This window comes from Mesoplodon bidens (assembly GCF_964165515.1).
Source record: "Mesoplodon bidens genome assembly, chromosome: 2".
In the NCBI taxonomy this organism is placed as follows: domain Eukaryota; kingdom Metazoa; phylum Chordata; class Mammalia; order Artiodactyla; family Ziphiidae; genus Mesoplodon; species Mesoplodon bidens.
Window position 1 is genome coordinate 49,020,167 of NC_138177.1, and position 12,689 is coordinate 49,032,855.

General features: G+C 55.4%; 1 protein-coding gene across 2 annotated transcripts; it reads right to left on the reverse strand.

Moving 5' to 3' along the window:
* Positions 1-3: 3 nt before the first annotated feature.
* On the reverse strand, positions 4-8,909 carry BLACAT1 (BLACAT1 overlapping LEMD1 locus; the record flags this gene model as incomplete). 2 transcript variants are annotated; one of them, XM_081223983.1, is made up of 2 exons in its annotated part: positions 8,829-8,874; positions 4-143 (listed from the first exon to the last, which is right to left on the reverse strand). In XM_081223983.1, exon 2 carries the CDS (start codon positions 103-105, stop codon positions 4-6), a length of 102 nt encoding a protein of 33 aa, XP_081080109.1. In that variant the 5' UTR covers positions 106-143; positions 8,829-8,874. The 2 variants fall into 2 exon arrangements, 1 of the variants encoding a protein (XP_081080109.1); XR_014015036.1 differs by lacking the exon at positions 4-143 and adding an exon at positions 827-1,142 and having other exon boundaries at positions 8,829-8,909.
* Positions 8,910-12,689: the final 3,780 nt, after the last annotated feature.

Genomic DNA, 12,689 nt, shown 5'->3' on the forward strand with positions numbered 1-12,689 from the left:
CGCTCACACCGCCGTTTCCCGCTCTCTGTGAACTTCCTCCTTCTTCCTCTTCATCTTGCAGAAACCGTGGAGACCACAGAAGCAAGCGAAAGTGAACTGGGGCATGCCCTGGGCCAGGCTGGGGGCTGCTCACCAGAGAAGATCTGCAGGGAAAGGCAGAGGAGGAAGAGGGGGCAGGAGAAAGGCAGGAGAGAGAAGCAAGCTGGGGTTAACATCCTGGAGCCCTCCTGAGGCTGCCCAGGCCCCGCTAGACCTCTCACACCGCTGGCGGACCGGGCGCGCCACCAAACAAAGGCCTCTTTGAAACCTCAGTGTTTCCCGGTCTCGGTGGAGTTGATGTCATTCCGCAAATTGGAGCCTGGGTGAGTCCAGGGTAGAGAAGAGAAGGCCCCGGCTGTGGCCACCTTTGTCCCCCTCCCGCCCCCCTGCCTCCCCTCGTCACCACACACCTATGCTTGGGAACAGGAAGCAAGCCAGCTCAAAATAAGCTCTGTCTTGTGCCACCTTGCACAGGTTAGAGGTGGCGGGTTCCCACTGGAACCTTTAGATCACACAGTCCGATAATCCAAGTGTGGGACTTTGGGGACCTTGAAGGAAGTCCCTCATCCAGCACAGCCTCTACCCTGACACCTGGAACTGAGTCTCAGATTCCTCCCTTCCCTAACAGCCCCAATTCGTCTGAAACCCTCAGGGAAATCTATAGGGAACATAAAGCACTTCCTTTGACCACTCCGGGCAATACAAATCCCCATCCTCCTCAATAGAGAACAGACAGCACAGAGTTCTTTTAGCCAACAGGCTATTTTATTGAGCACCTAGGCTGGGCAGAGGGGTTGGGGGGTAAGAATATAAGGGTAAGGGTATGCTTTCTTCCCTGGCACAAAAGTCAGTCTGAGGTAGGGGCTGAGGCTAGATTTACCCCAGCTGGGCGTGTTGTCCCCCACCTCTGGCTGACACGACCCTCATCACAGGAAGCAGGGGCCCCTCTGGTATCTGCGGCATGGGAGGGGGCTTCAGAAGACCAGCTCTCAGTCTGTGAAAGCGTCCCTTTCTCCAGACACTCACTGAGGTCTCCTTGGCCTCAGCCATCCGCAGATGCCTCCAGCTCACTTCTCTGCCCTTCCTCTGCCCCTGGGCCTGCCCTGGAGGGAGCAGAAATCCATTCAAGTCAGCTCCAGCAGGGCCGCTGGGACAAAAGAAAGCACACTGCACTGAGGTCACGCCTGCATCCTGGGCCTGGTTTGATCACTCGTCTCTCTGGGGAGAACACCAGGGACAGCCCAGATGCTGAGAGGAAGGGATTTGGAATAAGGAAGCATGAGCCATGTCCCTGGCCCAGCCCCTCCTACAAAGAGACCCCCCTCCCAGCCCCTCTGTGCAAATAGAGATTGCATAGTGTCCAATGCCCCAGATGCTAGGCACACCTGCAAAGTGCTTCCATTGTCTTTGAGGAACTTGGCAGGGCCCGGCTGGTGGCTCTCTGGATAGTTCCACAGGCCTGGCCAACCTGGTTCCTTTGGACAAACTTCCTTCATGTTTCTCCAGGCAGAGCAGAGGGCCCAGCTGGTAGGCCCTCACCAAGCACAGTGCCCACAGTGGAGTGGGTCCTGTCAGGATTCTCCCCTCCCTCCCCCTCTCAGTGTCCTGGTAATCCAGCTAATGACTGTAATTAATAGGTGCAATGCATTTCCAATGGCCAGCTGGGTGGGCAGGAAGCCCAGCTTGAGTCAGCATGGGTAGGTAGACTGGTTATTTAAATACCCGCTTTCTAGCACCATCCACACACCCACTCTCCTGGAGTATATATAGAGAGCAGAGAGCAATCTCCAGGATATATATAGACAGAGCCAAGACACAACTACTATATTTCTAGATCTATCCACTGAAGCTATCTCTGGATCCCTCCCGTGACAAACCTAGAGAAAGACGGGGATCTTAACGGGGGCTTAGGTGGCCTGGGTTCTATTCTTGGCTCTGACGCTGGCATGCTGTGTCACCCTAGGCAAGTGACTGTGCCTCTCTGGGCCTTCATTTCCTCATTTCAGGGTTCCAGGAGATTAATCAAGGTTTAACACTTAGACCCCAAAGCTAAGGGGCTGAAAGGGCACTAGGAATCCTAGCCTGATTAGGAAGAAGGGAGGGCGGGCCGTGGGTTTCCTTGTGATCAGTAATTGTTAACGCATACGCTTTCTTTGCTGCAGGAGGTGGGGTATATCAAGGGTACTATCGACAAAGCATTCCCACAAGTACAGGAAAAGTATTTGGGGAGGAATCAGTAGGCACAACACGTTTGATCCGGGGAAGGAATTCACAATTAAAGCAAGTCCAGCAGGTAGCTGTGACCATCCCTCCCCCATCACCACCCTCACAGTCTCTGGTCCCAGGGTTCAGAGATCCTCTTCCGTCCCCACCCTACTTCCCATCCAATGCCTGCTTTCTTAAAAACAGCAAAATGTACACAAAAACACCCCCTACATTCCCCTCTCCCTTGCCAGGCCAGTGACTGTGCCTCCCAGGGATCCTTTGGGAAAGATGAGAACGTGCCGAGAGTTTTCTGTTCACTGTGAGGACGGTGGGGGCTGGGAGAAGGAACCAGGACCTACACATCAGAGGAGAGGAGGTTTAAGTGAAGCCGCTCAAAGCTGGGCTGCGGGCTGCAACCGGGCTGCAACCTGGCTCCCGAGGTGTATCTGAGAGGTGTATCTGAAAGCCAACTGCCTCACTGGCAGTGCTGGGTCCTTGTTTCTAAGGGCAGAGAGTATACCCAGGGGAGCTCAGGTCTTTGATCTGAAGTGCCTGGCTATCCTCCGACTCTCTACCAGGGAGTGACGGGAGTGACGGGGTCTTCACCGCAAGGTGCACGACTCCAAGCCCTGGTGGCACACAGGTCCCTGGGTCAGCCCCTGCACTGGACAGACCTGGGGCAGAGAGCCCCATCCCACTTTCAGGCCTGCTGTGAGCCCCCTTCCTTCTCCCTCAGAATCCCTCTGCCCTACCAGCAGGAACCTGGGGACCCCCTTTGCCTGGGCTGTGGTCTCTGCTCCTCTCTCTGCTCTGTGCCCCCTGCCTTATTCTCTTCACACTAGCTGGGGGTCTCCCTGGAGAAGTCAGATCCTGAAGAACCTCCTCTAACTGTTTCTACTTGAGGGGAAAGGGGTCTGAATGTTTGATATGAACAGTCTGGGAGTCTCAGTGAAGCCAGTGGACTGACTGGGGGCACTCCCCACTGCCCCCCGCCCCCCCCGCCCCGGCTCATCCGTGGTCCGTGCTCGCTATGGAAACTTCCCCTCCCACTCTGCAGCTTTCCCCTCTAACCTTAATTTCCATGCCCAGGAGGGGCTAAGGATTTGAAAAACAGTCCCCCAAAACCCAGAATAGGAAGGAAAGGGAGGTGAACACTGGACAAACGGCTGCTGTCCCACGGTTGGCTGCATCTGACTGCAAGCTGTTGGCCCTGGTTTCTTTCGCATCCTCCTCTCTGGCCTGGCCCCAGCTCAGGTCCAGATGAGATGGTGTGGGGTACGGGGGCATTAAATATCCTCTGCCGGTCCGCTTTGTGGGGGTCAAGCAGAAGCGCTGCCAAGCCACAGAGCATCATCCCCAGCCACCAGGAGTTTCCCCAGCCTCCCTGCTGCCCCCTCCCCAAGCCTCTCACCCCCACTTCTCCTCTCTTAGAGGACCCTGCAGGCACCCTCCAGGGTCCTCCGATTCTAGCCCCTTCAGCAAAAATGGGGCAGTGGGTCAGAGACTGCTTGAATGGTGGAAGAACCAAGAGGAAGAAGGGAGTCAGGGCTGGCTAGAAACTAAGGTAAGGAAGAAGCTGGGGTTCCAGGCTTGCAGACCACAGACTCCTAGGTGTCTCAAATTTTGGCAACGTCCTTCATCAACGTGGGCGGCAGTAGGGGTTGGAAAGATAGGGAGATATTTACAAGTGTTGGGACAAGCCTGGAATTCTCTGACAGACAAAAAAGGGACATATTCCTTCCCCTGCCCCCCACCCCAATCCCCTCACCTCCCGAAGCAGAGTAGCTTCCAGCAAGGCCCTCCCATCTTCACTCTGCCCCACCGCCACCTCAGGTAAAGGGCAAAAGAGAAGTGACCCAGAGAGGAGGGGTGCCCTCAGCCTCGAGGACAATGCTGAGCCCCCGCCCCCTCCCCAGCTTCCCTTAGCACCGCGCCTCAGTAATTAAAATATGAATTCACCTTCCCTCCCCGAGCCATTCATCACTGCGAAGGGAAGCAGCTGCGGTTTAGGAGACCGGATTTGGGGGATTAGCTCCGGCGGTGGAGCAGACACACCAGGAGAAAGAATTAAAAAGCGAGTGAATTGGGTTTTCTCTCCCCACCTCCTCCCCTCTCCCTCTCCCTCGGGCCTCCTCGGAGCCTCACACCCCACCCCTTTCCCCAAAGCCTGGCCTCGGTAGGTTTCTGGGAACTGTAGTCTCCAACACTGTGTTGATAAACAGGCAGGCCAGGGGTGGGTGGTGGCACAAACTACAGATCCCAGGCCTTCTTCCCAGGGTTGGCAGCAGCAAAACTGGGCACAGGCTTCCAGTCTGGGAGAAGCCCAGTTCTCCTTGGAGATTAACTCCTTCTTGGCCTGCTTGAGACTGAGTTCCAGCCTCTGGCTTACTGAGTGCCTGGAATCTGGAGCCAAGGTCCCATCTGCCTTTGATGGCTTGCCTAAGCCAATCCTCCCCCCTTTTCTTGCTTGCCCACTTATGGAGAAAGAGGGAAACTGCCCTCACCTTTCAAAAGTACAAGGGCAGCCTCACATTTACCAGTGGTTCTGGGGGACATGGGGGCCTTGGGAGCTCAAGGGGTCAAAACACTAAAAGTCTTGAAATGTCTTTACCCTGGCTTCCAGGGTCTTCCAGGCCTGCTTGTCTGAGGCTGGCCCGTCACAAGGGTCATCACAAGCATGACTGGGGTCATCAGCTTGACATGGTGACGTGGTGGTCCAGACCATCAGTGCTATAAGGGCCCCAGAAGTCAAACGTTAGTGCCATCCCCTTCTAAAGATGGGATAGAGATTTTTTTCAATAGTCTTTGCATTTAGAAAGCAGAGTTTTAGCAGTCCAACTCCATTTCCATGGGACGAATACAACCAGAGAGATTCACTCGAATCACAGCAGTGTGAAACACGGGCCCACTCTCCTAAAGGAGGCCTTATGCTGGGTATCTCTGAAGACTGTGAAAAAGACTTAGATGGCTCAGAATATTTTAGGTTTCAGCTGTCTGCAGGCAGGTGACAGGATATACGCAGCCCTCTGTGAATCCTCCGGGAGGGGGCATGAGGACAGCTTGCCTATTCAATTCAGTTCAACAATTATGTGAAATATATAACTGCATATCTCCTCTAGGCCTGCCCCAGTGGGCAGAGTCAAAGAAGAGAAAGGAGCTGCAACTTTTTAACCCCAGAAGCACCCCAGGCCCAGGCGCAGCAAGGTAGGACTGTCTCAGGTGAGTTGTGGGCTTGGTCTTGTGCCCCTGCTTGCGGCAGCTGACTGCTTTTACCCCAGCCACCTGTTCTCCCAGTTCACAATTTATTCAACAAACATTTACCCAGCAACCCCTACTGAGAGCCTTGCCTTGCTGGAGCTTCACAGAGAAATAATAATCCTTGAAGGGGTCATCTGTCCCCTTCTTCCCAGGCCCAGCCCAGTGCCGGGGCCTTCCTGGCAAATTGTGCAACAGGATTCCTGGAAGGGACTCAGCTGTAGGCAGGAAGGGGGCACTGCTTCAACCTGATTTTCAGTTAGGACTTGGGGAGCTAAGGGGAGCAAATCAGGTGCCTGGATGTCCTTGTAGGAATAGGATAGGCTCATTCTGAGCAGGAGTGGGCAGCGGGACAAGGAGGGAGGTGGGGGAAGGTACCAGCCACCTCTGATCTCTGGCCAAGAGAACCCAGAGGGAAAGTGGGGAAACCCTGGCAAATTCTCATCCCTGTTCTTGCACCATCTAAGCTGGGGCAAGAGGGGAAGTGGCTTGGATGAGCCCCAGCGAAAAGCCAGCTGGCTCAGGCTCTTTGCTTCTCCTATTGTTTTCATTTTCCCCCCTCTGCTCCTGCTGGAAAAGGAAGACCTGTGATGGACAAAGGGTGATTAGAGTTGGACCACAGGGCCATTTGTGGACATACATCAATAGAGACCTGGGGAGAAGAGGCCCTGGTGTGAGAACAGCACTTTCCCATGCATCTGCCTGTTGGCTCTCCCAACACCCAGCATGACGTGGCAAGAGCACAGATTCGAATTCCAGCCCTGCCTCTTTCTAACCATATGAACTTGGGCCAGTTTCTTAGCCCCCTTGTGCCTCGGATTTCCCATAAGTAAAATGGGATAATGATAGTATCCTTTTCATAGGGCTGTTTCCAGGATTAGATGAGTTAGTACAGGTGAGACAGATCGAATCATGCCTGGTAAATGTCGGCGGGGGAAATTAAGAGCTCTGAGACATTCTAAGTAACTCGCCTTCTGATTCTCAATACCAAATATAGTACCCTCTGATTCTTCAGTGGTCTTAGGCAGACGGGGGGCTGGAAGGAAAGGGGAGGCGAGGGTTGTTCCTCGGCTGCTCTAGCCAGACTGCCTTATTTGCATCTGCTAGAGGCTTCCAGGATGGCTGGGATGGAGTTAGGCAGATTTAAACGTGAGAGCAGAAATAGGCATGGGGAGCTCGGCCAGGTGAGTGGCAGGCAGGCAGGAATAGGGAGAGCAGGTACCATTCACAGACCCAGAAGGAGGGAGGCAAATGCCGGGACTGGGCAGCAGACCAGAGGCTGGGGACCCTGGGCTCCAACTTGCAGCCCATGGGGAACAGCTGCCTTCCTAGTTTCACTCTGTTGCCTGAGCTCTCTCATTTCAGCCACTGAGAAGTCCCAAGGTCTCTCTCACACAGAAAAAGGTTGAGGATTCCGAGCTGACCACAGAGACGTGAGCAAGGCCGAGAAGCAGAGGCTGTCCGGGAGGCACCGAGCAAAGGCCTGAGTGCAGTGCTGTGTGGTCCAGTGCCCCTGACTCCAGCCCCCAAAGCTCTGATACAAGACACACCTCAGTAACTTGGCAAGGGGAAAGGAACCAACTCAGAAATCCCAGCACCCCCTGAATGTTTCCCTCCATCCTAAGGGAATTTCCCTCTGGAATCACTCATCCAGCCTCTTCATCTCAGAGTGAGAGACCAAGTCCAGAGAGGGGAAGTGACTTGGCCAAGGTCACACAGCCTAACCGCGATCCCGGGTTACCAGATCCCCTGCATGCACAGCCCCCAAGCGGAGCCCCCTTTGTGGCTGCCTCCTAGCCTGGTCCTGGGGGGAGATGCAGGTGCTGCAGGAGTAGGAGCGCGCCCCTCACTGTAGCCCATGGCTTTTAGCCCTACATGAGTTTGGAACAGTAATCACATAGGAATGAAAAGCCATAGGCCACAGCAGAGCTGAGGGGGTCCAGCGGCAGGAATCTCAAAAGGATGCAGGGAGCTGGGGGTACCTGGGGAGCCCTCACTCACCTTCCCACCAACCCCACCCACACACCCACACTGCCTCCCTGGAAGTACCCGGCCCCCCAGGTCACATTCTCTTACCATCCCCCACCACCTGCCCGGGCCCCTGAAGCATTAAAGCCATCGCAATAATGAGTTTCCAGTTCTTGCCCTACAAAAGCCCCGCACAATGGGCCTCACTCTGGGATATGAGGAGGGGTGGCTTCCTGGCCATAAAGGACCTCCTCAAATTTCCTTGATTAGCCTCCAGCCCCCCGCCCAGGGTCCTTAACTACCTCCTCCTCTAGAGAATAAGGCCGGATCTTTTCAAAGCTTCTTGCTGCTGGTGCCCAAGACCGGCCCCATATTAGGCTCTGTCCTTACAAAGCTTAACCCTTTCTAGTCCAGCCACAGGAAGCAAAGAGGGCCGAGGAAGGCCTGGGCTTAGAGGGGTGAACGAGTTTCCTGAGGACCCCCAAGGCTGGGGGTTGGCCTGCACTTCCTAGACTAGTCCAGGTGGCTACCAACTGCACCCATTCTTGCATGACACAAGGGCAGGAGTGGTCGGAAGGATCTCTGTCTTCAGACCTAAGTGGAGGCAGGAAAAGGGCCTGACCTTGAAATCCCCACCAGCTGAGGGCAGCCAGCTTTGGAGCCATCCCTGGGCGATGCCGTGGTGGTGGGGGTGGGGGGGCTCTTGGCGCTCCGCCTCCCTCATCGGCAGGATATGGTGGTTGGTACAGGCACCTCTAGGACTAGGGTGAAGAGCTGAGTCGAGGTGAACCAAGGTCTCAGGACCCTGGGAAAGATGTGCTCTAAGCACAAGTACTGTCTCTTTATTCCCTCTCCTGTGATGCGTCAGTTGTGGGCATGCATCAGCCTCAGAGAAAAGGAGTTCAGGGAAGCCCCAGGGGATTCAGATCCCTGCACATGGCCTTGACCTCTCTCAGGGACCCCCAACAGAACGGTAAGAGGCCTTAGGACCAGATCAGGCCCCAGCTCTGCCAGGGAGCAGCTGCAATCCCCACCTGAGCCCTCCCCCCACGGCTCAGAGGCCCTGGATCTCTGCAGGACCCTGGCTGGAGCAACCTCCTTCAACTGGGCCATGCACACTCCCCAGCAACACCACACAGCACACCCCAGTCTTGCCCAAACTTAGGGCCAAACTTCCCACCTGAACTTTGGGTCATCAGCCCCCAACCCCAGAAGCCTTTGGTTTTCCTTCCCTTCCTCTCCCATGGGTCCCCAAACCCCAGACTCAGGACTTGTAAAAAACCGTGGGCTCCAAGCAGAATGACCACAGTCCCCTCCCAAGGGACGCTGGGCTCTGGGCGGGGGTCCAAGGGGCTGCTCACCTGGTGGGCCCAGCGAGGGCCCCTCTCCCTCGCGGTCTCCCTCACATTCCCGCAGAGCCACTTCCTGACTTCCAGGCAGCCACTCACTCCTCCACTTACCCCCAGAAGCTCCAGGCCCAGCCCTGAGAGGGCAGGCCTCCTCCCGCTTCCCGCCCACCACTGGCCTGGTCTGAGCTGTGCCCAACTCAACTTGACTCACTAGTGAAGACCTGGCCGCCCCTCCCCCAGCCGGTAGCCGGTGGGTGAGGGCAGGCCGGGCAGGCAGGGGAGGTCAGGTATTCCTTCAACCCTGACTTGGGCCTGGGTAACAAAGGTCTCATTGAGCCTCTGGCTGTCTGGTTGGTGAAGCACAAACCTCTTGTATCTACTCGCTTTTGATCTCACTCCCTCTGAACCAGCCATGTATTACTCACATCCCCCTGCTGGGCTATTGGTGTGGAGGGGCTGTTTTGTCTCCTCCCTCCCTCCCCATCTCTTTTCTCTCCTTCCTTCCCCTGCTGCTCCCCTCCAGCGTTTTTATGGTTTAATTTTTGGCAGGAGACCTGAGGCGGCTCCCTGGAGGCCCCCTCTTCTGCCTGACTGCCCCTCCCCATCTCTGCAGGCCTAGCTCCCCTCTACACTCCCCCCTGCCCCCCACTCTGTGTCCCTCCACATCCCCTGCTCCCGCACTCGGCCCCGCCTTCTATTTCGAAGATCCTCAGACCAACCGGTCTGGTCCTTCCCTCGGATTCCTGGCCGAAGCTGGGATCCAATCCTGGCTTCCGGGCACTGAGCACAGGAAAGGCTCAGCCTGCCTGCCAGCTCCAGCCCACCTGACAAGCCCAGGGAAGCTCCAGAGCGGGGCAGCCTCTCTCCACGATGTTTCTGGGGCCAGAAGCACTGGAGGGTGAGGGGCAAGAACAGCTATCAAGTCTCAGGTATTCGCCTGTCCAAGACCTCCTTGGAATGTGGAGTAAGGCAAAGAGGTCACTAGGCCTCACCTCCTTTTCTGCTTCCTCCAGTCCTGAGAATCTGCTTTCTAGTGAAAGGCCACCACTTGGTGAGAACCCCAAGGATTCACCCTCTCAAGCTAGGACCAACACCCGCCCCCCCAGTTCCTGTCTCCTCTGTGGCTGCCTCTGAGCCTTCTGCAGCTCTCCTGAGGGTGAGGACTGGGTGGGGCTCAGGCAGCTCAAGGAGCAGTGCATATAGGCCACCCCACAGGGTCACTGGTATGACCTCTCTCTGGCTTCCCTGGTCCTGTTCCCCAGGAGAGACCACTCCAGGGAAAGAGACAGTCACATCTGAGGTCTGAGCTCTCCCTGGAAAAGCCAACAAATGCTAAGAATCCCCATGCTAGTGACCCCAGAGAGCTCTGCCAGGTCCCCCATGCCTACCACCTGTGGCCACCTCTCCACCTCTGGGAGTTTCCACCCCTCCCTGGCCCCCAGGTACTCCCATTCAGCTGAGCTGAGGATTTGGGAAACTTCTCCTGCCCTGACAGAGGCCCCATTCTTCCTGCTGCTGGCTCCCATTGTCCCTCATGACTCCACACATTCTTGGGCCTCTAATGAGAAGCCGAGACAACACTTCCAGCCCTGCTGCTGTTGTCAGCACAGCCTGGGCCCAGCCACCAGCCTGTGGCAGGAATTGGGGGGTGGGGGTGGAAATAAGAGGGAGTAAATGGAGGTTGGAGACAGAACAGAGGAGGGGAGGAGACAACTGGGAGAGACAGAACAGAGACGCTGAGAGAAATTGTGAAAGAGGAAAGGAAGTGATATAGGAGAAAAAGGGAAAGGAACTAATATTTCATTGAGTGAAAACTATGTGTCATGCACATGCTAGGCCCCTGTTATTTATAATCACTAAGTTAATGCAAACACTATCATTATTATTCCCATTTGGTAGATGAGAAAACTGAGGCTTGCAGAGGCTCGGTGGGCATTTTGCTCTTAGAGAAGAGGGCAGGAGAAGGCAGAGAGAGAGAAAGGAGAGAGCTGGCAAAGGAAGAATGCTGACCACGAGGAAAGTGGAGGAGTGCAGTGGAAAACAGGCAGAACAGGAGGAAGCAGAGAGGGATGGGGGAGCCGGCTGGTGGCTGATGGCTCGTGAAAGCAGACCTGACGTATTCCTGACCTCCTGCCCTCCCCTCAGGGTTGTCTGCCTGACTGGAGAGCAGACACCCTGGGGCCCTGCAGGTGCGCTGTCCCCTCTCCACTAATAAGTTCCTTGATGCCCACACATGCCAGAGAACAGAAGTCCAGCCTGGAAACTGAAGGCTGTTTCACTGGGGAATAGGCTGCAGCAGCTCCCGTTCTGGAAGCCCTCGGTCCCACCATTCCCTTCGAGGGCACACAGTCACCCTGGATCTCAGCCTACATCAGGGCACTGGGGCTGCAGATGGTTCCAAGCTGAAGGTAAGCCAGCTGGGGAACACACTCTTTTGCAAGGAGAGGAGTGGGGACGGGGCTGGTGAGACACTCACTCTCCAGAGACAAAGCCACAGAGGAAGGGGCGAGGGGCGCAGACTGGGCTCAGCCTGAGAAAGGAATGGAAAACTAGAACTGCTCCAGTGCGGGCCAGTGTGCTCCCTGCCACCGAAGGATGTCAAACACAGGGTGTACAACCACTTCTCAGACCAAGGCCAGGCACACAGCAGGTGCTCAGAAATAGAACACTAGTGTGGAAGGGATTTTTGCACCTGGAAGTAAGTTAGAGCAAAACTTACGTCCTGTCAACTCCAAGACAATGAATCTACATTGGAGCTGACTTCTCCTCTCAGAGCTTTTCATAGACTTTTGGGGGGCAGCGTGGAGCCCAGCAGCCCTGCCTCTTTGTCCATAGTGGCAACAAATCGGGACATTAGGAAGGTACTGAAAAGGAGGCACTCACTCTCACCTGGAAGAGAGTAAACCGGAAGCATATCCACTATTATAAGGATGTTGGTTGAATGATATGGTTATGGATTTGTTGAATGAATGAATGAATGAATGATGAAGCCTGGAAACAAGGGCAAGAGATATCTAGGTTGCCCCATATTTCAGGCTTTGTGTGTGCCGGGAGTGCCCTCATGCCTGTACTCTCTGGGAGGAGGGTCCTTGTACTGGAGCAGGTTGTGGGTAGGAAACACACCCTGGCATCTGACTCCACCCACAGAGGATGGGGGGTGAAGTACTGTTGAAACTTCAGAGGAGTCTTAGGGGGTTTGATTCTGCTGCCTCTATCCTAAATAGGCCTCCAGATTTGGAGTTGCAATTGGACTGTTGCAGTCCCTGGCGCAGAACTGACCCAGGAGAAGACTAGTTCCAGATGGACCTGAAAGTCTCCCATATATTGTCCTCCAGACCTGAGCCAGACCAGTGGTATGCTTGCCACCAAGAGCAGGATGACCATCCTATTTCTGGACCCCTAGGTAGTAGCCTTTCCCATGGCTCAAATTTCCTGTTTCCCAGCTCCATCTCTACTTCAAAGTATGATCAGCTCAGGTTCCTGCTCAGTCACTGACTTAGGAGCCCCAGCCCCACTCCGGGAGGGGGGCAGGGCACAGGGGGTGCTGCTCCACTGAGCAAGAAAGCAGAGAGGTCAGGCAGGAATTTTCTTTTTCCCAAAGGCTTTTTCTAGTTGTCTCAGGAGCCTCAGTTCTGAGCCTTCTCAGGCAAACAGAGAGAGCTCCTTGCCTGGCGGCAGGGTCCCTGGGCTCTTAAGGAAGGAGAAGGGAGGCCTGGTGATAGCCTCAGGCAATGAAGGCAGAGAGAGACTAGGGAAGGAGAGAGACTGGGCAGAAGCTGGGGGCAGGAGGTGGTGCCTACAGGCTTAACACCTCCAGTGCCTGCATCTGATCTCTACTAAGCTCCAGTGCTGGGCTGTGAGAGGGAGAACACA